General features: G+C 43.5%; 2 protein-coding genes across 7 annotated transcripts in view; one reads left to right on the plus strand and one right to left on the minus strand.

Moving 5' to 3' along the window:
• JMJD1C (jumonji domain containing 1C) overlaps nt 1-3,903 on the plus strand; it is a 158,809-nt gene extending 154,906 nt beyond the window's left edge. The window contains 2 exon segments of the mRNA XM_035541389.2: nt 2,112-2,243; nt 2,601-3,903. Of these exon segments, the coding sequence (XP_035397282.1) occupies nt 2,112-2,243; nt 2,601-2,690 (222 nt within the window). The 3' untranslated portion in view covers nt 2,691-3,903.
• A 7,442-nt stretch (nt 3,904-11,345) lies between these two features.
• NRBF2 (nuclear receptor binding factor 2) lies at nt 11,346-26,242 on the minus strand. 6 transcript variants are annotated; one of them, XM_050711982.1, is made up of 7 exons: nt 26,096-26,242; nt 16,959-18,092; nt 16,318-16,416; nt 16,138-16,228; nt 15,226-15,311; nt 13,598-13,638; nt 11,346-12,885 (listed from the first exon to the last, which is right to left on the minus strand). In XM_050711982.1, exons 5-7 carry the CDS (start codon nt 15,260-15,262, stop codon nt 12,169-12,171), a joined length of 795 nt encoding a protein of 264 aa, XP_050567939.1. In that variant the 5' UTR covers nt 15,263-15,311; nt 16,138-16,228; nt 16,318-16,416; nt 16,959-18,092; nt 26,096-26,242; the 3' UTR covers nt 11,346-12,168. The 6 variants fall into 6 exon arrangements, with proteins under 6 accessions (XP_050567939.1, XP_050567940.1, XP_035396895.1 ...); XM_050711983.1 differs by lacking the exon at nt 16,318-16,416 and having other exon boundaries at nt 17,962-18,092; XM_035541002.2 differs by lacking the exons at nt 16,138-16,228; nt 16,318-16,416 and having other exon boundaries at nt 17,962-18,092.
• Between the last annotated feature and the right edge of the window lie 539 nt (nt 26,243-26,781).

The following is a 26,781-nucleotide window of genomic DNA, read 5'->3' on the forward strand; positions in this document are numbered from 1 at the left end:
TAAGCAGGTATGCTAAAGGCCTGGGAGCTGCGTATGCAGAGCTGCCGGGCTGCGTGCTAGCCCTGGGGTCTGGCCGTGCAGGAAATGGCTGATGCACAGCGTGAGGACAGGAGGGAGGCAGCTGAGCAGCGAGGAGCTGCGGCAGTGGGTTAGACCGCCCTTTCCTCCAGCCCGGCTGAGGTCTGGGGCTGTTCAGATGCTCACCCATCTCCTGCGCCCTGCAGGAAAATCTCTGCTTCACGTGGGCTGAGCGTGAAGCCACGCTCTCAGCTCAGCTGGAACTGGCAGTCGTGGGAGTGTTGTAGTCCTTGCCCTGCGAACCTCAGGGGAATCGTTGCTAAACATATTTATGAGTGTGTCATGATAGCGGCTGGCATTCTACATCTGTGTAAGTAGAACTGCCTATGGGCTGTCAGTGGGGCATTCCCACGTTAAGCACCAGACAGGCAAGGTAAGTTCTGTCATCCCCCCAAAGACCAATAAGACAGGCACTGGCTGGGAACGTTTAAGGCACAGCAAAATGAATGATGTGACAGCAGTGAATACTGTCAGCTCTGTGATGAAGGGAGGCAGCGAGATGAAATTGGTAACATCCTGTCTCAGTGAGGAGAAAGTGAAAGAGCCGTGTGGGATTTGCATGGGGTGAAAAGCAAAACAAGGGCAGGTATGGACTTGAAACAGGTGAAAAGCCTTCAAGGGAGGAGAGGGGGCTGGAGCCAGCTGCCTGTCTGCACAGAGCTCAGGCATTTCACCTGAAGCTCTAGGAAACTCCCCAAGCGCCTCGTGGTGGCACCTCTGCAGCTCTTCCCTCACTTGTGGCTTTTTTGCTCTTTGGAAGTTGAGGCTGTGTGGCATCGACAAGCCCTCTTCAGTTCATGCATTGCTTCAGTTTTGATGCATACACAGAAGGAGACTGTACTGCCTTGTCTTTCCTGATGATTATCAGGCTGCAGAAGCCTGATGTGCAATGCTAGCATCAAGCTACATGTTAATCTCTAGGGTTTCACCTGTAAAGGTGTAAGCCACCTTATAAAGTCAGACTCTGGCAGTGTTTCTGAAAAAGAAAATAATTTTAAAATAAAATGCTGTGTCCTCAGCTGTGTAAGCCATGAAGGTTTGAACATCAGGCATCACAAGAGAAACTTAGGACTCTTAACTTAAAAAAATCTGGATGTTACTAGATGCAAGCTTAAAATCTGCAGAGCTGTATCAGTAATGAGCAGGGTGGGATTGTTGTTTGCTACAGTAGCAGAGGCACCCCTCCCCACTCCACAGAGGTTTGCAGAATTGATGTTGCACAACTTGGTGAGCAGCTGTTAGAACTTGGGGAAGGGAGGTTTTTGACATGCTGCAGAAATGGTGTAATTTGTAGAGGTTTGAGGGTGAATCATGGTAACGTATATTATTTCTGAATAAGATGAACAGAAGCCGATAGGTCACAACTAGGAAGCATTTTCCTTTTTCTTACCCTCCAGATACGACCTGGTGGCAGGAGATGGTGTCCATTTCTCTCCACAGGTTCCTCTCATCAGTAAAGGAAACATTAAAGGAAAAAGAAGTGTTTTTGTCCTTTGGGGACCTGCTGCTTTATCCATGGCTTCTTTTTTCCTTTTAAATATTTTGACCAGCAATTACTTGTCAGTGAGCACGGCAAGTTCTGCCTGGCCGAGTTTGGTGGCAGCTTGCTGCGTGTCCAAGTGGCCCAAGGAGCCTGGTCTGTCAGGCAGGGCTGCGGCTGCGTTGGGCTGCGGTGCCTGCGCGGTGTTTCAGAAATGGCTGCGCAGCAGTGCTACACAGCAGCAGTTCCTGTACGGCTGGTAAAAGGGCGGAATCGCACATCAGGGTATGCTGAATAAATGTTGGAGCCGACTGCGGGAAGAAGTGCCAGAGCACTGGCAAATGTGTTATTGTTCAATGTGAGTCTTCTACCAGAAGCCAGGTTACCTAAATCGAATAGGCTTAATTGCTCTCTACATAAAATGTATAAAGGCATCCTTCAGTCTGATAAGTATGTGGTTTTAGAGATCTCAAGTCCCACTCTTTTCTCAGGTGTCTCTGCCAAAGAACAACCCCAAAATACTAATTATCACTCTTATTTTTATTTTGGATAGGTGCAAAATTTTCACAGCTGCGTTCAAGTAACTGAAGACTTTGTGTCTCCAGAACATCTTGTACAGTCATTTCATTTAACGCAGGAGCTGCGGCTGTCAAAGGAAGAAATCAATTATGATGATAAACTGCAGGTAGGAAATGAATTCTGCTCTGGAAGCTGTTGTGAAGGCAGGGCATGCTCGGGCTCATTGAAATGCGGAGCAGTGCGTGGAGCTACTTCCTCGCTGCTGTTCACACAGAATAACAATGAGCGGCAGCATGAATGCCAGGGTGTAAATGACTCTCCCTTGAATTGCTGTTTCTATTTATTTATTTCACGTAATGTTTTAAAATGTGTAAAAAGGTGTTTCCTTTTGCACTGACTTGATTCTTCAGCCTTCCTTTTTTTTTTTTTTTTTTTAACATCCATTAAGCTTAGTCCTAAATGTAGCTACTTTTAGGAGTTCCTTAGGAAGTAAGCCTTACTAAAATGTATGATGTTCTTGCAGGTTAAAAATATCTTGTATCATGCAGTTAAAGAAATGGTGAGAGCGCTGAAGATTCATGAAAGTGAAATGGAAGATATGGAAGAGAACTAAGCTCTCTCTGCTTTTCTGTGTTAACATCAAATGGAGGTTATTTTTTTCTAATATATGAACAGTATGCACACTAATTTAAGCTTCACAGACCATCAGTGCCAAGAAAATATAGTCATCGTATTTACTTGTTAATGACACTGCAACGGTAGAGCTTCATATCACAGCCACTGTGATTACATGTTAGACTTGCAAACAATGAAGCAGCATTCTGCTGTCCTGTATTATAATGTACATGAAGTTTGTGAAATGTCAAAGATTTAAGATGATGTATTTATTTTTGGAAAAAACACAAAATTCTATGCTATATTGTTGATCAAATGTAAATGTGACTTGTACAGTTTGCTAAAATAATTCAGATATTTTTCACTACATTGAGACAGTTACTGTGAGAGTAGGACACAAACACCAGCTATTGCCTGCATTTGGGATCTTGCTGAGTCCGCACAGCAGTCATGTCATAATCTGAAAATTACTGCCAAATAATTGTAAACTTTGTAAAATATAAAGTATATAAAGTAGATATTAAATACAGACACTTCAGTATTTTATTGAAGCTATTCAGTGTACAATTAAACGTTTTCAAAAGGTGTAATTTATTTAAAAATTGTCTCATTTTGGTAAAATTTATGTGAACTTTTAAAGCTAAATATTAAACTTAATATGCTATGTAAATATATACATATATACATTCAATGATGTATTTTTTAAAACATTGGCTTGCTTTAATTTGTTAAAAGTGCAAGTGTTACACATGCTTTGTACATTGAAGTTGAAAGGGGTTTTACATTTTCCATTAAAAGAACTTTATCAAATGTTGTCTCGTTGTGTTTGTTCTTCATGTTTGTGGCATATTTGTGACAGCCCGAGTCATTCATTCACAGTAATTGCCAGTGCATCTCTGCTTCGGTGTCGCTTATTGTAACGCTTGAAATGTTCTGCCGTGGTTGATGTGCACCGTTCTGCCCTCTCTGGGTTTGAAACAAAACTGCGAAGGGAAGTGCTGGAGCACAGTTCAAATGGCTGAGCCAAAAAGAGCCTCGCTCAGAATAAAACAATTTAAACATTGCTTATGTTCTGTCTTTAATAATCCAACATGTATTTTGGGTGAAGGGGGAAAGGAATTTCTACAGGAAAAAAAATAGCATCTTGGCTTTTTGCAGCTCAAATAATAGAGCAAAATAATGACATTAAAAAACAACAACAACAAAAACCACCATAATGTTTGTTTTTATTTAATAACGATAAATTTTGTTCGGCAGTTGAGCAGCATTCCGGCTCTTCAGGTTTGTCTGAAGAGCTAAATTGTACATAAATTTTTCAAATTATTCAAACTATCCAAACGTTTAGTTTTCTGTCTTAAGTGTTAGATGCAGCCGTTACCTAGCTTGTCGTTTGGCCATAATGGGACAGTAAGTATCCCGCTTACTGCTCTGAGGGTGACAAAGTCTGATAGATTAAAAAAAAAAAAGTAGTTGCATATGAGTTTTCTTAAGAGACAGCCTTAAGACAGTATCTTAAGAGAAACAAAGGTGATTTGGGGCTCCAAAAGTTCTTTGTTGAACTGGTTTGAATTCATTTGAAGTTACAAAGAAATATGTTGGGGTTAACGTTACTGTGCTTGGCAGCTGATTCTCGAGTTCATACCCAGTTACATGCAGCAAATGAACTTAAGCTGTGTATAGCACAGAACTAGACTGCTGTACTTCCTTTAAAGTTTAGAATGTGTAAATGAGTGAATTTTAATCTCAAATATAAATATTTCTTTGAGTTTCGGTGCAGTATGTGAAACATTTGTGCAATGTCTTGAGGTCACCAAAACGTGCGTTCCTGCTGCAGACCGGCAGGTCAGATTCTCTTCCTCCCACTTATTTTTCCCCACACAAAGTGCAGTTGTTAGGGCACAGTCCACGGGCTGTCATCACAGCTCGCTCTTTGTGCTGGGATCCTCTTTGTAGTGGAGCTGAATGGAATCAATCTGTTTCTCCAGCTACTGACAGAAAGCAGTTACTGTGTCTGTCCTGGCTTCCTGCTCCACCTCTTAACCGTACCCAGGTGCTTTGCTGTCCCTAACTGCTCAGCAGATAGCACCTGACTGCTTCTGGAGGCCTGAGCTTTCGCCCCGTGGGGAACTGCAGGCTGCCCCTTCCTCCCTGCGGGACTTAGGGAGCCGGGGAGCAATCCCCACCTGGGTCTCCGAGGCTGAAGATGTAACTTCTTACCTCAGCTGGGATCTGAATGAGCAGCTGAACAGAGGCTAACGGTTACTTCCATGTGTGACTATTACAGTTCTTTGTGGCCACCTGTTCCTCTCCCACCTTTGCTGGTGAATCCGTAAGTATATGACAAAGACATTGTACTGCGAAAATGTGGTTGAAATGGGTGGAGAAGCAGTGAGAATCCTCCCAGAGAAAAGGCAGGGAGATTGACAGGTTTGAAAACAAAAATCTCATTTTGGAGAGAGGCTGAACTGATGGGATCAAGCTTCAGTGCTGCGTGGAATGCTGCACAGCCACTGGGGTAAGTAGACCTTTGCTGCTTTCTTAGCAAAGATAAGTTGGTAAGATTAAAAAAATAGTTTTAACTGCGTAAATAGGATTTCTTCGTAGTCACTATAGAGTTTAACTATCTACTTGATTTGCTTAGTAGAGTTAATGTGAAGTAAATTGATGGGTGGTCATGCCAGAAGTAGTTTGAAAGACGTGGTGAATGGGTATATCCGATGGTTTGCAGTGTGTAAAAAACACCTGATGCATTTTGCAAATGGCTTTCTGAATTGACCTTGTGCTGCGCTTGCAGATGTCTATAAACGGCCCACAACAGTGACAGTGTTTCCCCAGTAACTAATGGGAGGGGAAGAAGCGAGGAGCGAGTGAACAAGGTAAACGTGGCACAAACTGAGCACAACAGGGAGCGCTGTAAAGTGCCTCTGCCATCAACTCAGACTGCGAGTCACATGCTGCGTGCATTAGCAGACCACAAAAAAACGTTAAAGGTAATGGCTACTCCCAATACCGGTAAAAGAGGCCAAAATTCTGTTATCTTAAATACTTGGTTTCCCAAACTTAGTTTATTCAGTGTCTTAAGATTTCTGGCTCCTTCACAATGAAGTTAAGCTCCCTGCTCCTATACAGGAAATCAGTGCAGGAAGCAGAGTTAGCATTAAGGCCAGTACAAAGTGAGATTGTCATAGCTGATGTCTGAGACTGAAAGTGTCGGTGTGTGCGTAAGGGGTTGTTTGCAGATTAGCTTTTTCCTCTGGACCATTTCTGTGTTCTCTGAGGCTGTACTGGTGGGCATGTTCTTCTCATCTTCCTTTCCCAAAAACTTTTTAGGAGGCTTTCTGGTCTGAACAGTTCTAGTGTTGCCAAAAGTACTCAATGATAACAGCTGCAGCTGTTTGCAGGAGCACTGTCAACTTCTAGAACAAGAACACGAAGTACTGTGTTGTCTTTTTACCACCTTCCTATTCAGAACAAGCTCTCTTGATCTACTTTGCTCTCCATGAAGCTTCCTTTCTCTTTTTTATTTTTTTTCCCTGTCCTGTGAAAGTTCACATCTCAAACTCGTCCAAACTGCAAATCCTCCTCTCCACGTACACCCTCCTTAACTCGCCCCTTTCCAGCTCCTTCTCGTTGCCATCCAGGGTAGAGCCGTACATTAAATGGGCGCACTTCCTATTGTAACTGCAGAGGTCACAAGCAAAGAGTAAGCAATCAGCGAAGAACAAAGTGGAGCTGCTATGACCTGAACTATTTTGGCATGGGTGGATGTCTGTGTACATGTTTCAGCTCAAACAGAAGTTGCTGGATTACTGGAATCGCTGGCAGTGAAACTGGGCCCTGTTACACGTCAAACAACACGGGGTTGTAACAATCTGATTTGAAAATCTGTTTACTCTTGCAGCTTCACGGAAATTGCTCAGATCTGTGTGTGTAAACCAAACCTCCATCTGATCAGCGCTACATTCTCATGCTCTCTGACCTTCTCGGTAGGTGGTAATTTTGTTCATACCCTCTCCCGTGACATCCTGTGAAGCCCGCTCCTGCTCTCACAACTGACAGCCTTCTCCGCCCAGCGCCCAAACTGGGAATTTCCCTTCCTTCCTCCTTCCACAGCCACTGTGCCCCATTCTGCTGCTTTCCCGTGCAGGATGTTTGTGCTCTCCCCCACATCCGCACTGGATACGCTGCCTCTCCCTGTTGAGACTCTCACACTCAGGCTTAGCTACGCTTTCTCCTCCTAGCTCCCCCCAGTTCTGCCTCAAAGACCGTCAGCTTTCCACTGTGCTCCTGCTTTCCACCTTTTGACTTGCTCTTTGTTCACAGGAGTGCCCGTTCTCCTCCTCTGTCTTTTTGTTCCCATGATACATGTGCCCCCGGAGGCCGGGGGAGCACACAGTGGTGTGGGGGGCTGCTCTGATGCAGCATACATGGCCACATCCCTTTCTTTCCATCTCAGCAGGGCGACCTAGGAAACTCTGACCGAGGGGCAAATGATTTGTAGCATTAGACGTGCACACAAACTAACCTCTGTACTTTTTTCATTTGTTTTTCTAGGTTTTGAAAAGGAAGTTACAATCTATATATAGCTAGTAGGAAAATGTTGCCTCAGAGCAAATTGAAGATATGTTGTACCTGATGCGTTGTCTGCAGACAGTTGCGTTTTAAACATGGACCTTTCTAAAGCTAAATGGTAGACAGAATTTTTGTTGTTACGCATCAAAGTGAACATTCCTGGTACCTTCCAACCATACCATACACTGTATTCTTGACACAGATGCCCGTTGCTTTTTCCAGTCCCAGGGCATGTGGTTTTATCATAGTTCTGTGCTTCCTTAGTGGAATTAAAGAGGAGGGTTTAGTAGCTCTAAGGCAGGAAATCCTGTATTTTTACAGCTCTAAGGATTTTATGTTGTTTGATCTCAATAATACCTTAACTCCTGCAACAAATAGGCCGGGAGGAACATTTCAAATGATTACAGGACAAAAAGCCTGGGTAAGTCTAGGTTACTTCTGGATTGTAAAACAAACATGGGAGAGAAAGGGTGTGTGGGAAAAGATGGCTATAGCTCTGAGCCTTTTGAAAGCAATGAATTTTTTTATACAGTTAAACTTCATATCGCATTCAGGCAGAAAGTTTTGGTAAATATCGTCTGGCTTTACCTGATTTGTGGTAGCACATTACCACTCTGGATACTTTTAGACAGTTCTACTGTTTGTTTTCTACAGTATTTTTAGTCTTAATAAATAAGGGATTTTGTCATCCATTTTTCTAGCCTGTTTTCATTTTTATATCTTTAAAGAACTCGCCTTCAATGTTTTTCTCTTAAAACAGGGAGGATAGATGTGAAATAAATATGGGTTTATTCCAAGCTGTGCCTGGAAGAGATGTTGTATTTATATGGCTGCCACCAATTTTCTAGATGACTCAGATCAGGTATGGGTTTCTGACAGGGCAGTCCCTGTCACTCACTGAAAACAGGTCAAAAGGAATTGCAGATGGCTGAAGAGCCGCTGTTGACATGAGAGTAGGAAGGAGTTCACGGCCAAAGAGTTCCTGAAAATGAAAACGTTCTTGAGAGGAAGAGGTCACAAGATCCAATTTTCCCTTTATCTAAATCCGAAATGTAAAACCCAACACTTCTATATTTTGGTTTTAGCTGTCATTTTAAGTATCAACTGGTGGTGCAGTCTGCAGATTTTATTCCCAGGAGACGCTACATTGCTTCCCAGCCGCCTTTCTTTGGTTTCCTGTTCTGTGGGGATATAGTCAGAGACCAGGTAATTACAATTTCTTTTTTGCAAAGCATATGTTGGCTATATTCAACAGGGATAATGTTTCTGTGTTCCAAGACAAGAGAGGTTTCTGTGGTAAAGCAAAGTCTATGAATAGAAGTCAGTGTCTGGACACATGTTAAAATTGGTTCTTGTTGAGACACTTTGAAATAATGGACCGCAGCATTTTTTGTTATGTCCTATAAAACAATGCAGATCAGAGTTAAAGCCCATGGGAACCTTTCCACTTACTGCGAGAGGCTTTGGTTACAGCGTATGCTCATTTATAACTTACCACTTTGCTGCTGCTGCTACAGTTCATGAAAATTGCTTTGCTTACTTTCTGTACAATATTCACATACTGCATCTTTTCGTCATTCTTGAAGGACCTGGGGAATAAGCAAGAATGGGGAAGGGTAATAGCAAGGAAGAGACCCTGCAAGAGACAAGAAGGGTCTGTCTTAATGGGAGCCGAGCAAGGCGCCGCGCGGCCACCAGGTGGCAGTCGGTGGCAACAAAATGCCCAGCAAGCAGAGCAGCGTCCAAAAGCAGACAGAGGCTGGAGGAGAGAGAACATCCTGCAGCTGAGCGGTGGCTCCTCCAAGCACAGCTCTCAAAACCCCATCCTTTGGTGAGGTGGTAGGAAAAGACAGCTGTCCCTGGGAGGAAGGTGTGTAAACAGCAATGCAAACTAACCCAGCGGCGCAGGGAAGGAAAATTGGGTGCTGCTTTTTGTCATTTCACAATGCAACCCAAACAAGCTGAAAGGCGGTCCTTATTTAAAACAGTTCTAAATTGTTGGGGCATAAACTAGTTGCTGATAGACCTTGAACAGAATTTCCTTAGATCTATTGCCATGTATCCTTAAAATTTGTTCTGTCATAGTATTCTCTATATAACTTGTCATTATTTAAATGGACCATGTGACTGCTTAGCTCTAAACACATATCAAAACATACCTTTCTTAGAAAAGTTGATATTCTGTGCTTATTCCATACACTTGGCTTTTTGCCCAGAATTTAAAGCACTTTGTTCAAAGTCATTATTCAATGGGTTCTCAGCTGTAAGATGGTTTTTTTCAAACGTCCCATGGTGCCAGGAAGGATGATCCCATCTGCTCCCACATCTTTCTCCTGGGAGGCTTTGTGGCTAGCTGACCACACTGACCACACTGCTAGCTGACCACACTGCTAGCTGACCACACTGCTGCGTGGAAGGGAGGAAGGAAGAGGCTGGCAGTGCTAGGGAGAGCTCTTTCATCACCAGGAGCACGTGAGCTGTTCACTAGGCCATGGTCTGACTCTTGAGTGGTATCACCTGCTCCACCTCTAGGATGGGCTGTGCACCATACAAGAAATAGCTTTCCCCATGGCTCATGTAATGCTAGCAGTACTTTAAACCGCAGTGTAGGAGCTCCTATCCTATTAAAGAGAACATTACGTTCATTCTTGTTTCTGCACCGCTGACGGGAGTAGTGTTAAACCATGCTGCCTTAAGTTTGTTTTCAGCAGCATTCATGTGTTTAGTGGGCAGACTGCAAGAACAGAGTAAACAAATGTTTGAATTGCAAGAGAGAAAAGTTTCAACTGCACTTTCAAAGTGGCAGCGTAGAGTTTGCCTCTACTTGGTGATATTCCTACAGAGAAGTAGCTTCCTTCTTCAGATCTGGTGTTTTGTTTACGCAGCGATATGAAGGGACAAACAGCTGTGGCTAAAAGAACCAGAGGTGGCACCTGCTATTCCCCTGCCCACTGCTTAGACTCCTGATTCTTAGAGGTAGGTAGCCAGGCTTAAAATTGCTTCCTTTTCTCCTATAGCTACTGTTTGCAGAGACAGCTGCCATGTCTGTCTGTAGCTAACAGCCCTGGCAGTGACATGAGATAGGTGCTTAAATAATTTGATTTCCTTCCCGTGAGCACATGCCATTTTCTTTGTGTTACTTACAAGAATAGAAACACTGTGCTCTCCTGACTTATTACCTGTAACAGCCAGCCAGGCAGATGACAGCGGAGAACGTAACTCGCACTTTAGTGAGAGCAGCGGGCTGGGGCTGACCTGGAACAGGTTACCTCACCACAGCTGTGCCGTGGGACCACGTGCTAAACTGCTCCAACAGGAAAAAAACTTTTTCCCCCCCAAAAAAAAGACTAGTTTCCTGCTACAATTCAGCACAAGGGACCTCCTCTAATGAACTCATCTTACCTTTGCTTCCATAGCTTTTTCTAGCCTGCAGTCCCTACTTCCCTTCAAGCAAGCACAGGAGACAGATCAGGCATACAGAGGCATGGGGAGAATTTGCACAGCAGTGAGGTGTCCTTGCTGTACTTCCAGGCTATTCTGGAAAAAAAAAAGTACCCTTAGAAAGAGCAAGCTTACCTTGTAACACTCAAGAATAACTTGGAATGGGGTAGCTTGCAACACTCAACACTTTCTATTAATCAGTAACAGCTAGAGCTAACTTGTGCCCCCAGGACACGCTGCCACCCTCACACCCTGCGGCAGGAAAGCCTGGGTTCGGGTGACAGCCGGGGCTGGTGCTCCGGGGCTGGGCACTGCCGGAGCCCTGCTGGAAGGGGCTGAGCAGCAGCGCCCGGCGAAGAAAACAACAGCCCACATGGGTGTGCACAGCTCTCACAGCACGATTCCTTCAGCCCAGGGGAGCCTGTCTCTGGGCAAACGCACGGTGCTGCTTCCTCTGAGACTTCACCTCTCTCTAGGTATTTAAGCAAGCTATTAGCAAAGTCACTTTATGTACACGCAAGGCCCTCTGAATTTATCCTAGCTTTCCCGTATCTGCTGACAGCTGAACACAGAACTTCAGGTGAGTGTTGTGTACTAACACCATGCGATCTAAATTTGTTTGTACAGATTTAACACGCACTTAGTGTCAAAACACCTTGGATTTTATTTTCATATCCTTTTTGAATCAGGTTAAGCTGTAAACAATTTCTTGTTCAATCAAATACTGCCAGCTAGAATTACTTCCATTCATGCATCACTGAAAACAAAAAGGGTATTTTTCCTTAAGTATAGATTTTTTTTAAAACAATGTCACTTTATACAGAAACCAATAGCTAGATTTGATGCACCCTGATTAGTTATGTAAACAGATAACCAAAAAAAAAACTCATCAACAGAACTAATAAGTTGGTTCCTTCATAGAATGGAAATTTAAATCTCTCCTGATTTGAGGTTAACTTAGTCAGGAGTATAGAGTGTGGCACATAAATCCATCTAGGAGGTGTAAAAATTGCACTGTATCTGAATTAACAAAGTTATGCATAATGAAATGCACAGTTTAAATTCATGCTAGAAAGCATTTTTCAATATGAAGTGCCAGCCAACTGGCAACCATAACAGTTAAGTTCTGCACCATCATTTATGGCATTATAGATAACTATTACATATAGTATACTTTAAACCCCTGAAGGATTGTGTTACATGAAACATTCTCCAGGCAGTCATTTGGTTTGAAACATTGGGAGAAAGACTAAAGAGCTTGCCATCTTATACCGATTATGGTACCTTTAAGTTTTATGAAGTAGATCAGATATGATGTGTATTTCACAGTAACAAAGTTGCTTAATGCCTTTTCTCCAACAGTAGGATTGTGTTAGATGTTTCTGCCCTCAGGTTATCATTGTCCTGGTGGTTTTCCCTTTTCTTAGTTTAGGTAACTACATTGAGCACTTTTTTCCTGGTTTTTAACTATTCATCAGTCCTTTCAGTATATCTTCAGAGAGTTCCAGCAGAGGGAGTTCAGGGGATGGGATGTCCAGGGGGGGAAGGTTGGGTATTGGAATGTCCTTTGCCTTCCCCGCAGTTGTTGCAAACTTTTGCCAAGTTGCAGCTGAAGAAGTAGTTTCCGAGTGTTGCTGCAGGCTCCACAACTCTGACTTCTCTACAAAGTCAGCATCTACATCCAACTCCTTCTCTACTGGAGATTTTTGGAGTCTAGCTCTTTCTGCTTTTAACTGCTTATTCTCTCTCCTTAATCTCTCGTTTTCAGCTGCAAGAAATTCTACATGCCGTTTCAAATCTGCAATTTTGGTTGCCTGCTCTTCTATTATTGTTTTGTCGTCTTTAGGAGCTTTACTGCCAATACACGCTTCCACTGGCTCATTTTTTTTCTGAAGCAGAAATAATAGTGTATCCGGGTCTCTGTCAAAGACACCCTGAATATCATGTAGATGTTTCTCTGTGGAAGGGCTGTATTTCTGAGTAACAGGAACCAAGACATTCTGATCATCAGATTCTTCAGCAAGTGGCTTAAAAGAAGTCTGAAGGTGTGCAGCTGCTTCTTTGTCAGCGTTCTGCTGGGCTTTCAGCTTTTCCTCTCTCTTTGCCCTTTTCCACCTCTCCTGGATGAGCAGTAACTGTTTCATGTGACTATCCCTTTGTAATTCCAGTGATAGCTGAGCCTGAGTAAAAACAAGATTAAACAATTTCATTGGTGATCCTTAATCCACCTGAATATTCATGCAAGTAAAGTTACATGCCTGTAAATATTTACATAAACAGCATCATAGCATGCCCCAGGGAGAGGAGGAGCCTTTGTTATTCAGACAGTAAATCCAACCAGAAGTGCTCTCTGCTTGTGCAATGCAAGAGATTCAGATATATCACCCAAATTTAATACAACTGCTGGTATTGTTCAGGAGTTAACATTTAGTCTTTTTTGTGTGTGTAAATCACTAGCCAGACAGTGATAATATCCCTGAGCAGACGCACAAGAAGTTTAACTGATCTATAACCAACACCAAGAAAGAACAGGTTCATTTGGCACACTGTACATGAAATACTCAGCTCCTGTGTCTCAGCAAAATGGCCTAAGTGCTTCAGAGCAAAAGTTACCCATGAAACAAGTTTTATCACCTACTTGAAGGCACCTTACAGGCTAGAAACCATTGCCAGGGAACCCCTGGATGGGTTAGTAGCTCTCCTATCCCTGCTCCACACAAACTTGCAAAAACTCTCAAGGAAGACTAGCATCTCTGCACTTCCAAACCTCCCGGTGTAGTTGCTGTGGATCTCAGAAAACAATATGGAGTACTAGAGGGATACGATCAGTGAGGGCACAATATAACACACATACACAACAGAGTTCTGGTGTCCACTGCACTTGGGTCTCACCTGCTCTGACTGGGTCAGCTTCATAGCTTCTGTAAGGTATGCTGCAAAAGAGAAAATTGATAAATGTGTTAGGCAAGGTTATAAGACATGAATGTTTCCTTAAAAGTTAAGAAAAGGCTTCAGGCTGTTCATATTCTGAATTCCCACTTAAAAGAAGTAGTCAAAATGCAAAGTATTTACCAAACTACAGAGGCTGGAAACACCTGCTGTTTCTCAAAAATCAGAAAAAAATTTACTGTAAAATCATGTAGTCTATGCTACACCCTTGCCATGGCATCCTGTTGGCTGAGACTGCTAACAATTCGTTTTTCAGAGAAGGACAGAAGCTTAGTATCATGGCAGCCATTTCCAGAAAGTCACAGAACAACAACTTTTCCCACGAAGGGAAGAAACACAGACAAGGACTGGACTCTTAACATACGTGCATTTTAAAACAAAATGTGGTAAGTAAAATCCCCTCTCTCATGATGCACCTGTGTTATTAAGTCATGCTTTAATTATATTCTTGATTAGGAGGTACAGTCTGTAGTTCCCCATTTTTTTCATTAACTTCCCCTTCAGACCAAAAAATGTGCTGGCTTAGAGGCAGAGCAGCACTTCGGACTTTGACTGTATCTTGCTAGTGCTGAAAATGACAAGACATAAGAAATTCTTAACCAAATTCAGGTTGTAAGATAATGACACAGAATCATCAACTGAAGAAAAACAAGAAACATTCAATACCTTATTTGGTTTTGCTTTGGTATAGGAAGTGAAGGAAACCAAAAAGAAAAGTCTGCATATCAGGATATGTGCTATCCCTCATCGCTCTTCCTACTCATAAATACCAGTTTTCAGTTTCTCATTCTATGGGGTTTTCTAGTATTTATGAATGGAAAGCAAGAATGCCTGGTATCTAGGCTACGATCTTCAGAGTAGCCACGTATTTTTTCTACACACAAGCCCTGTCACTGGAAGTGTCCTACTTATTGCACCAGTTAAGATTTCCTCTTTCTTCTTCTGCCAAGCAGTTGCCACGCTGTCAGCCAGCTGAGGGACTCCATCACAAATAATTAAGCATGACTAGTTAAATGAACAGGTAGCTGCACAAAGTCTCGCTTCAGAGACACTGTCAGTCACCGCATCAAGGCCTGTGATGTGCTCTGCTGTCCTGCTTAACTTCTAGAGAAGCCGAGCTCGTTACTTGCTATTAGCTGTCTTGACTTACATATTAGGAAGGGGAAGTAAATAAACTTTTGTCATGAAAAGTTTGCGTATTTGCTTTATCAATAGAAAGCACATTATTTCAGCCATGAAAGAAGTGAAGAAAAAAGGAAGTGTAAACCAAAACCAGCTTACAGTAGGTCCCCAACTGCACTTTGTACACGACACAAGGTGTTGGCTTCGACTTGAATCAAGAACTGCCTTAGCAGTGATAACCACCCCCAGCAAAATCAACTTTGGAAATGTCTGACTTCAGCTGGTCATATTTGAGAAAATGTTTCTAAAAAGATCGTTGATCTGGACTGAAAAACAAATTCACATGCGAAGAATAAAAATAATATTTTGCAAGTAACGAGATGCTCCCATGAAACATGCAAATCTAGAAACTGATTTTAAAAACTGGAATGTGAGAAATATCTACTCACCAGCAGCTTTTTTTGTGACAAGAAATTGCTTCTTCATATTTCCCTGCTGCCAACAAGCGGTCTGCTTTTCTGCTCTGCTGGTGAGCCTTAAAATTAAAAAGAGTGTTACATCAATGAGGGTTAACCAACAAATAGTTAGATCTGTTTTTGAAGTAATTGGTATATCTAAAAGTCTTATACTGATTCCAGTTCTCAGGCCTTTACGCTCAGATCTCCCAGTCCCTTCTGAAATGTATAATTTGGTTTCTTTTTTTAATACTGCCTTACAAGGGTCTGTACTGTACAGGTAGGAACTGAAGTTCGTTAATGCAGCAAAGACAGTGTGTACACAATAAAAGCCTTTTGAAGCTCTCCTCCAAAAGTACATCCTCTCCTTCATAGGCAACCGTTCACTGTAGCTGTGTAAAAAGACCAAGAGGCCACAGAAACTACAAAAAGCTGAAAGTGTTTAGGACCAATTTAGGCAGCAGAATGCAAGATGTTTGAACTACAGAGCTGGAAAATGAAATGTTACAGCTTATCCCTGGTTTGCCATTTTCTGCTGTCCCATCCTCAGCAAGCTTTGCTTCTCAGTCGAAGAAAGTACAAAAGACCTTGGTTGTTTGCAGCTTACATCTATTAATGGAATCAGTACAGCCATAGCTGAAGGTATCAGTCACGTCCTTGCTGTACAACAGTCAAGTCTATACCAGCATTTGTAAGCTACTAATGCAAACCACTAGGGTAGACTAGTGTTGCTGAAAGCAAGCAATTGGCGCAAATATTTGCATATGCTTAGTGAGAAAGAATATTGCATAATGAGCACTGCAGCATTCATGAAAGCAAATCTTTTTGTCGTTACTGTAAGATAGGAACTTTGTGGCCCTTTCTCCAGGAGAAGCTTTGTGATATGAATGGCTACAAGCACTCAACTGGCACAACCATCAGTAACGCACAGGATGCACGACTGCTTCACTCCATGCTGAGTTTGAAGAAAATAGATGTTAAGTACCAGGCACCAGCTCTGTGAAACAACACGAGACAGTTAAGAAACAGAAGTGTTTGTCTGATTCTACATTTTTAAAGACTGTAGTCTCTCAAGACAGCCTTTACCAAATCCATACTGAGGAAACTTGTAGGGGTAACAGAACTGAAGGCCTGCAGTCCGCCTCTCTAATTCCATCTCTGCCCGGTAGAAATTCTCTATTTCCTCTTTTCACCCAAACAAAGGCATAAAACACATCAGGCTTTAGACGTTTGGTGCATGTAAATCACTGACTCCCTTGAAGCATGTTCCAGGAGCAATATAAAAATGACAACATTTGTCCCTATCCCAAAAAGTGAGAACAACTGGTTCCTAACAGGAATTACACTTTTCTCTGCTCCTGCAATTTTGGTAGAAACATCAAAGGTAAGACAATCCAAACAAGACAGTGACGTGATTCTATCAAGTCTAACATGATACTTGTACTAATATCCATTTTAAAAAAGAAAAGTTCCAAAATGCAGATCAATTTCTTTGTCACTTTTGTCCTCCAAATTGACTTAACACCTGAATTGTTACAGTAAGTTCAATTTTCTACCAGAATTTTAGCAGCTCTGACACCACAGAAGAGAATGACTTCTGCAGAAAACCCTCTTTTGGGAAACAACTGTTCTTAAGCAATCCCTAGCAGCTATATCACTGCATTTAGACATTCAGCTTTTCTAAAACTGATTTTCTATGCTAATATGGCGATTATTTAAAAAAACACCAAAAACCTCCTTGATTCTCCACAACAAATACTTCAGTCATATTCCTCTTCCTCATCTTCATTCAATCCTCATAGCACTGCCAGCATTCCTTATTTCTTCTGCGCTGAGGTTAAATAATCTCAGCAGGCGAAGTGTTTTTCTATTGGAAAATCATCTATTTTATGGTTGTTTTCTATGGACTCCTACAAATGACATATGCCAGAAAGAGAAGCTTATTTCCCCTGGGTAAGAACAAATGAGTAACAGCTCATATAGAGCCAACTCCTTGGTTACTCATGGCAGGTCATTCAGTTACAAATTAGCTATGTCATGCACATAAAAAGGTAGCTCCTTGCAAAACAATTTTTTCAATAAATTGATATTGGTACAGCTTCTTCTGCAAACTGCACAGGTGGGTCTAAAAGAAAGGGCAAAAGGAAACAGCTAGAGACAAAAGAATGAAGAAAGCAAGTCAAAACGCCAAGGGACTGGTTCTATTTGTTAGTTTCCACATACAAAAATGGATTGTTTTCAAAGGTTATTTTCATGTTTTAAACAATTGGGGAATGGTCATATTCAAATCACTTAAGCACATGCAGATCATTTGAGGACAGTGAGTTGTTATTTGGTGTGGCAATTAAATTATTTCCATTTTCAGTTAACTCCCAGTGAAGTTCAAGGGAGTCTGAAGAAGCTGGGCTAGACCATGAGTAAACAATTTGAAAAAAAAAAAAAAAAAAAACACAGATCAGAGGTGCTAGCAAAAAGAAAAGAGGATTCTTTGACTGCCAGGTCAAAATACTTTTCTTGCTGTTACATCAAAATATCTAGATGTCAGGACATCTCATCCTGCTGCAGAGCACCAGCCTTCCCCATTAGGAACAGGATCAGAGGAAATCCAGTGATTCAGCGCAGCCTCCTGTGAGAAAGCTAGGTGTTCTCAGCCAGTCACGGGGAAAGAAATTCCTCATTTTGTATGTTTTCCTGCCAGCTTGACAAGGAAAAATTTGTTAGTTATTCCACCTTGCAAATGCTTGTTCCAGTTAGTTGATTGTGCAAGGACCAAGGAATTTCTCCCATTTTCATGGCAGAACATTCAAAAGCAGCAGTCTGAAGAAAGTTGTGGTGCTGTTTCCTAGCAGCAAGTGATGAACCTGCAACAGAAGCACTTGCTTAATATGCCACATATCATGGGTAAGCTTCTACATCTTGTCTAGTCTGCTGGTTTATTCTTAGCACTCAGTTACACTTAGACACAGCATCCAACCATTGTTAGCAAAGCTATTTTGAACTCAGTGGTCTGTATCCCGTTATAAAACTGGCAATGGAAGAATGGGCCCTATATCATACAGTGGGAAAAACGACTCTCGAGTCTCTCCCCAGTCTGATGTCATGCTAAAGGAAGGTGTTTACACCAATGATACTGAAGCTGCTCTGCTGGTCCCTAACAGATTCAACAGGACTGCTTTGATGTTGGTACTGCTGCTGTGATGACTGCAGAAACAGCCACTGCACAACCGCAGTGGGTTTACGTATGTGATTTCTCCTTCCTCTCCCAGTTGCAGTGTTGGAAATATATGTAGGATGTGGTGTAAGAATAATTATAATTTCTTAACAAGCTATGGATTTGGAGGGGGGAAGCAGTTCAGCAACTACTTCCAGATGTCCCTCCCCATCCAGACGAGCAGGAATTCCCAGTAGGCAAATGGACAGGTGTAACAACTTGACTCTCTTAAGAGGAAACAGGTGTGAATGACAGATGACCAAGCTAAAAAGCTTCCTCGAGTTACTCCAAAGTATTTGGATCTGAAGGGATCGGTGTATGCCTTACTTAGTCACTTCAAGCCCCCTGGATGAACTGCAGAAGCAGGTAAGGCAGACAGCTTTCCTCACTTCCCAGCTGTAGCTGAGATGCTGAGGGACATTTGTAAGTCAGTGCTGATGTTCCAGAGCAGTGCTCCCCTTTGATTCTCCACCCAACTAACCCAAACCACTGCCTAGGTAACCTCTGAGCAACAGAATCAAAAAATAATCAAATCCCACTCTAAAGCAGCAGTATAGGTACTTCTTTGCTTAAAGCTTTCCTTAGTGGCCTTAAAATTAATACTTCTTTCCAATATAAACTAGACAATGATGCACCTGCAGGCCATGTGAAACAAAGTCACAAGGCCCGCTTGCCAGATTTTGTACTACTCTCAAACTTCAAAAAGAAACAAACACAGTAACTTTCTTTCTAGGGAAGATGACCCATTATGACTTAAAGGATTACCACCACAGGATCCTAGCTTAGGCTGAGGGTGCAGAAGGAGGCTGCCTTTCCCATATGATTCCAGTTGATTGCTAGCTCTTACAGAGCTGAGGGTAACAGCAGAAAAGCATGCTCCATCCTGCAGTACTTCTAAAGGGTAGAGGTAGTGCTACTCACTTTCAAATAGGGAAGTCCACCACCCTCTCCTTAGAGCAGTAATTCGCAACAGTCCTCATGTAGTTGAAATATTATTGTGTGTGTTTTGTTGTCCTTTGTTCTCAGAAGGGGAACTGTTCTGCACTGGACAAAGTCTTGCATAAACTGTTAACCTTGCAGCCTTCTCCCTTAATTTTAAGGGACTCCTTAGCAACTAATATATTATAATGTGATTATGAATTGCAGGTTACAGTGGTTTACTTACTATGAAGTTACAAAGGCAGGAAAACCCAGCTACTAAAGTAAAGGGGCGTGAGCAAATTGGACTGCAAAGAAAGTTATCTGCAGTATAACAAGTCTGTAAATGTTTCAAGTTGCAACCAAAGTTTGCCACTAACACCATCTATTCTTTGCTATGAACTGTGCATACTAGTCATCTTTGCCAGAAAGGATCAATACCTATGCTCGCTTAATGCTGAAAGCAATAACAAAGGTATTTTTCTGAGAGATGGGGGATCTGTCCAGTGGTTTGTTTCCTTAAGGATACAGGGCTGTCTTCCTAAGAATGCATTTAGGGGAAAGGAAGAATAAGAAAATGCACCTCATTATTGCTTCAGTATTGTACCAGTGTGCTGAGTATCTTCTGTGTGGAACTGCACAGCAGCAGGCCACGAAGGGTGGGATGAAGTGGTGCCTCATCGCTTCCTCCACGCACACACAAGTGTCTTTCAAACCCATTTTCACCTGGAACCAGTGAACTTGGAAATGTTTATCATGGCTCTTCTATTTTTTTTTTAAAGTAGATGGCTATGGTTTATTCTTGGACCAGTCAGGTCAAGTTTTATACTAGTGTTCTCTCTTTATTCCATTCCACTCCTCAATACACACAAACAAACAAGTCAGAAAATGCTTGTATTTCCAGGCAGTTACACTAAAAGCAAAAATAACTTTAAAAATCTTGTCCTATAACTTATGCTAAACAATGGGGATATATTTGCCACTAAACCTAAAGAAAGGGCAACATGTAGCTTTATCAACAGAAGCAAGCCCCCTTAAAAATACTCCTCGTATGCTTTGGAGAAAGACAGAGTTGACTAAAGGAGAAACAAACAATGGCACAACCCATTGTGGCTGCTCAACCAATACCACTAGCCACATGCTAGCTCAATTTTGTATTTTAAAGCCTGTATTTAGCAAGGTTGACAGAACAGTGACTCAACTGTAAATTACAAGTTACTGTGACTATAGAGCAAAATAAGTATGTGAAACTCATGAGAATGTACTCTCAATATTAACAGACTCCTCAGTCACTTTTTACTGAACTGTAAAGATGTTGGAGTTCAACTCTATTGTAAGCAGTAGTATTAGAATTTAAATATATGGGCAGACAAACAACCAACTTATTGTCGTTTTGCCAACCAACGTTAATTCACTGAATAGCCCTAATTGACTGTGCGTGTGTTCCCAACCTATCCCAAATCTAAAATAAAATAGGTTAGTCTGAGTTCCTCACCACGTAAATGCATTTAAGAGATCTGGCACAAAACCAGCTTGCACGCAGTGCTCAGGCTAGGTGGAGTCTCCAAACCCCATGCAGGCATAGCTGCAGTTCTTTCCCCGATCACCTGCAACTTCAGTAAGCTGTGGTATCCTTTTTCTTAATGCATACTCAGGTCAACCTCATTCTCTTCCATTTGGTCCATTTAATATGATAAAAGCACTATATACTTCAAGTTGGTTTTCAAAGCTGTTTCGCATCCCTACAGCTCCCAGCTGCTTTTGTAATGCTTTTCCCCTCTAGATAGTGCTGCAGCAGGTATATGCAGGTCTTGGTAACTGGAGGTTATAAGCTAAAGGAGAACAGTCCCACTGCCCTGACAATAAAAGCAATCTAGGTTCCTGTTTGCACACTTACAGCCCTAAAGTACACGGTTCAGATGACACAGCAACTGAGCTACCCTCACTAGGGACAACTGAACCAGCACCACAAGTGTTCAATGGCAAAGAGGCCATCTCTGGGCAACAGCTTCCAAGAGGTGGGGCAGAAAGGCTTCAGCCTGCTGCTTCACCAGGCCTCTGGCAGACTGCTTCATTTTGGCCTTTCAGACTCGTGTTAAGCGTGCTTACTCAGAGCTGAACCGCGTGGCTCACTGATACACATGTACCCTGCCTGTGATGCCAGTGTGACACAGCAGAAAGGAACTGCTGGTAGCTACCCAAACAGCACGGAGAGCAGGGAGGAAATGATGCTTCCTTCTGTCAGCCACCTGTAGCTTAGTCAGTTATGTTCCTGACTGGGAGCTCCTGCAAGGTGTCAGACCTGCTACACAGAATAGGCTTGTGTTGTGCTTGAGGAGTAATGACATGAACGCAACGTTGAATGACCTGAATACCACGTTGCTGAGCCTTTCCAGGGAGGCTAGTAGTGTGCAGGGTGTGCGGCTGAGCATCCCCGGCATCACCTCAGTACCTCCACTCACTTTCCTCAGATGTGCTGCTGCTTCTGTGGTTCACACCTTACACTTCCCTTCACTGAAAAGATACATATGTATCATGTATAAAGGGAAAGCCAAGACAATGCTGCTATTACCATGGTAAAAACAGACTTTGCTAGGCATGTCTATATGAGTCTCTTCCACTTTCACTACCTAAAAGCTTGTTTCCTCTAGTCTGAGTTCAGAATTGAGTGTATATGCCTTTCTCTCTTTCATTTTACATTGAAAGAGCAAGCATAGCAGCTTTCAGGTTATGCTTTATTTAAAAAATAAAAATCAACAAAAAACAGGATTCAGTGCATGTTTCTATAGATGAACATGACTTTTTTTTTGTTCCCCCCAACCAAAATAACAGAGGTACAGAGTGGCATTAAATCTCAAACACATTGGTCCATGTGGTCTCAATCCTTTGGTCTCCGGTAAACTTTCAGAGATGCCTTCTTCCCCCCCCAACCCCCCCTCCATATTGCATATTCTGCCTGCTATTTTCCCCTCATCTGGATGTGGTATTCACTTCAGTTACAAACCATTTGTTAATGTAGACCATTGACTGGCTTGCACTGGAATAATTGCTACCAATGTCTCACAGCATTAATGTTTAAAAACTTTCATGATATATGAGTCTGGCAGTATATGCATTGTTGTATTATTTTCACTCCAGCCACCAGTCTGTGCTTTCTAGTTTTCAGCAAAACAGCTTTTCAAGCTACCCTTATACTTCAAGAAACTTACAGAAAATAGTATTCACCGCATCTGGAACTGTATCTTACTATATGCCATATGAAATGCTATGATCTTGTAGGAGAAATACAAGGTAGATAGATGCGGTATGGCTCCTTAGCACGTGTCCTACAGGAAAGCTGAATACCTACACAGAGGTATTAAAGTCCACGGAGTTATGAGGTTCTGGATGCTGGACTCCATTCAATGAACAAGTCTCCTTTTTAACTTCTTGAGGTTGTTAATATTTGCCTCATGTTTTTACTGTGTTACTTTCAAGCTTCTGGTGGTCACCTGTGTGCTGTTATGATTCTGAAGTATGGAAAATTCTTCAAAGGTGTTTGGCTGACCCCTTTTTCTCCTATACCTAAGGCTAAAATAGTCACTGGGTTTGAAACCAGAATTCTTTGCCTAAACCAGATGGCAGAAGGAATTGCCCCTACAGTAGGTAGCACAAAAGATGAAGGTAAGAGCTTCTGCAGGGCCTCTTCTCTTGTGAGACTTATCTTCATTTTTTTTCTTCTGTAAAAGTTTTTAAATTTGTTAAGGAATGCTGACATGCCTTAGTTTACAGCACTGAAAACAAGTGTTCAGCTGGACTAGATAACCACTATATGATTGCCTGCAGGTGCAGGGACTGCATTTAGCCCATAGCAGTGTGAAGTTCCATGGTGTAACCTAAATACTGTACTTGCAGGGCTGAGGAACTGGCTTCCTTCTTAGCAAAAGGATCAGGGCTTTAACCCATTCTTTTGCATCTTCTTTTAGATGACATTTGTGTGCAAAGCATACAGCACACTGTGGAGGCAGGAGGCGGGCAGGAGAAGGAAGGAAGAGGGCAAGAGGAAGAGCCTAAATAAATGATCGGGTATCAAAGCTTCCCCAAAACACTTTCCTACGGCGCTAATAACTGGGATCACAACAGACTTGGGAAGAGTTGTCTCAATTTATTCCTAAATGAAGTATCACTGGATACAATGGATACCTTGAGGACAGCTCAGTGGAAAATCAAATTGGCAGTTAGTACTGTAGCACAAGCCCTGGAAAGGTTAAGAGAAGGAAAGATGGGGTTAGACTGCATAATTATCTGTTAAGCATGCAACAATGGCAAACCATAAAAATAAGTTAAGTCTATGAACTGAAGTCCAAACTCTAAGAAGACAGGTACATTTCTCACTGAAGTCATTAGACTTGAGGGTCATCTATCAAAACTCAGTTAAATAAAACAAACATTGTTAAGTTATAGATATTAAAAACAACTCTGGAAAGCAAATCAGTGCTACCTACAGAAGGAAATCAGCAAATTAATTAGATTTTTGTTAACTTAAGAAAAGGAAACATCTTAAGGCTTTAATTAAGGCCAGATACTTTAATCCAAATACTTTAGATTTCTGTTCTCTGAAATATAGATAATGTAACCGAAGTCAGCAGAATAGATGAGATATGGCATGCCACCTGTAATTAGGAAAGCTAAGCAAATAGTGAAATACGTAACTGAAAGCCACTAACGTAAGTGATTAAGTGCAGTGGGTGTGCTACATGTTGACAGAAATGGAGACATTAAGACACTGCGAAACTACTAGGGATTTCTGATCAGTTCAGATCCCTAGGAAAATCGGGACAGTACCCCTGGTTCTAAGTATCTAAGACCAGATGCGAGCTTCAAAGGACAAAGTGAGCAGCATCCAAGAATTATAGCAAGTTCTAATGAAAATTTTTAACTCTAGAAAAAGCCATTTCACTAAAATTAGCAACCACCAATGCACTGAAAGAAGGAAAATACCTTGTACTTAAGACAAGAGTCATTGTTATCGGATAAATAAGCCTAACTGTTAGTGTGGACTAAACCAGTTAATAGCTTAGGATTTTTTCCTCTCTCCTGTCCAAATGGTTTGGCATCTCTGGAAAAAGTTATGCTTTTCTGATCCACGTGAGCTAGAAGAGATTTTGAGGAGAAGCAAGAGAAGTACATGACATTGAACATTATCAGTAACTTAAATGAATATTCTTACACTGGAGAATTGGCACCTCCCCTGAATGTTGTTACAAATATGAAATTCATCTGCAGAGAGGGATGGTGAATAGAAGAGCTTGGGGAAAAATAAGTTACTTGATACAGCCTGAAGACAGCGAGTTTTTCCACATAAGAAGATCCATGACTCCATTCTGTAGCAGTTTCAGGAAAAGTTTAAGTGTTTCGGGACACTTCTTAAAATGGAGTAGGGACATACATGCTGACAACTTTGTAACTTTCTGTATAGGACTATATAAAGCAACCTTTTCCTGTATCATCCGTTATGTCAAAGTGTCTTGATCTTATTTTTAGCCTGGTGCTAGACAGGTGAGGTAATTGCACTCTACTGTTGTGGTCAAAGCAACATCTTTTCGGGCAGAAGCCAAGCTTTAGTCATACTCTTGTCACTCATAATCCCTAGTGTGTGGTCTCAGTAAGAAACCCTGCTAATTGGTGACATCTGCACTGCCACAAAGCTGCTGCTTACAGACACTTCCTAGTAAATATCAGTTACCATTTTCTCCTTAAAAGCCCATACACCAGATCTACTTCTAAAACGTTTTCTAAAATGTCTATGAACAGCAGTAGTTTATTCTTCCTGCATCACTGTACTGCAAGTTTGCCTGACTTTATACGTTTCACATTGCTGTTACAAGAACTATCTCCTTCCTGCTGCTCCCTGTTTCGGGCATTTCTCTGTTATAGAGAGTAAGAAGTCTGAGACAGCATGATATAGACACTGCCATGGTTCTACACCTTCAGTTCAGCTCTGGACAAGACCACCTTCCTGCCATGCTGCTAGTCCTACCTCCACAGGTGGTCTACAACACCCATTTTCCAAGACTTTCTGAAACTAGGGAGCAACCACAAATACCTGGCTGGCTCCGCCTGTGGCAGGTAAGGGTCTGGCAGGGCTGCTGGCAGGCTGGCGCAAATAAACTTTGATTTAAAAACAGAACTGATGCAGATCTCCAAGGCCAGCATGGCCGTGACTAACCCCTCCGGGCTGGCAGTCGCTCCTGAGGGCAGTACAGCCGTACTGCTGGGTGCTGCCCGGGGCTGGGGACCAGGGCAGGTGCTGGGGAGCGCTGCGTGCATCGCTGCGCCCGAGGCGCGGCCAGCACACGACCTTGGGTGAGACACACAAGGCAGCCGGGCACCGACTGACCGCCGGGTGCCGGTCACGGGGCAGCGGCCGGCAGCTCGGGCTGCTCGCGGCCCGGTTGTTTTTTTGCGAGTGCCTCGCAAAAGGGTCCCTGAGGGGGTTCCGTTCCGCCGGGGCGCCCCAGGGGCTCAGCCCGGGCAGAGTTATGTTGACTTGAGGACGGCGGGGCGCTTCCCCTCCCCAGAGCACACCCGGGCAGCCGCTCCAGCGCCTCAGAGCCGCCCGCCGCGGGCCCGCGTCCCCCGCCCGGCCTCCCCCACCCCCGGCCCGCTGCAGCCGGGCCCCGCAGCCAGGCCGGGCCCGGTCCCGTTCCCGGAGCAGGGGCTGCGGGCGGGCCCCGCTCCCCGCCCAGCACTCACCAGGTTGAGGGGCCCCTCCATCACTTCCATGGACGGCGGGGGCTGCGGGCACATGGGCGCGGAGGCGGCCTGATCGCCGCTCCCGGTGCCGCCGGCCCCCACCGCCCGGCCCTGCCCGGCCGCCGGCGCCGCTCCACCCCCAGCCCCGGCCCCGCCCCGCCCCGCCCCGCGCCCGTCAGCACGGCGCCGCCGCCACCGCCCCGCCGGTCGACATCTCGCGACAGCGCGCGAGACGGGGGCAAGGCGGGGGGGGGCGGCGCGCCGGGCAACGGCGGCAGCAACTGTCCCAACGGCCGCCCTCGCTGTGAGGGGAGCCCGGCGGCGGGCGGGTGTCAGCCGCTGGCGGCGCCCCGAGCTCCCCCTCTGTCCCCCTTCTCCTCCCGTCAGGGAGCGGTGCCCGCACCGAGCCCCCGCTGCGAGGGGAGCCCCCAGGGCGGCTGCTGCAGCCCCTCCGGGGCGGGGAGCCGTGCTGCTGTGGCGGCGCAGCCGCTGTGGGTCTTGGTTGCCCTGTGTGAGAGCAGGTGGCGGTGGTAACAAAAGTGCCGCCTGGCAGGTATGTGGTGGCAAGGCCGCCGTGCTAACCGTACGATAACCAAGAGCCCTGGAGAGAGGCGTTGAGGTGAAGAGTGCTGAACAGCCCACAAGCTGACCAGCTGAGTTACTGAGGGCTGTGATTGTCCCTACCT

Source organism: Cygnus atratus, chromosome 7 (assembly GCF_013377495.2).
Source record: "Cygnus atratus isolate AKBS03 ecotype Queensland, Australia chromosome 7, CAtr_DNAZoo_HiC_assembly, whole genome shotgun sequence".
Taxonomy (NCBI): domain Eukaryota; kingdom Metazoa; phylum Chordata; class Aves; order Anseriformes; family Anatidae; genus Cygnus; species Cygnus atratus.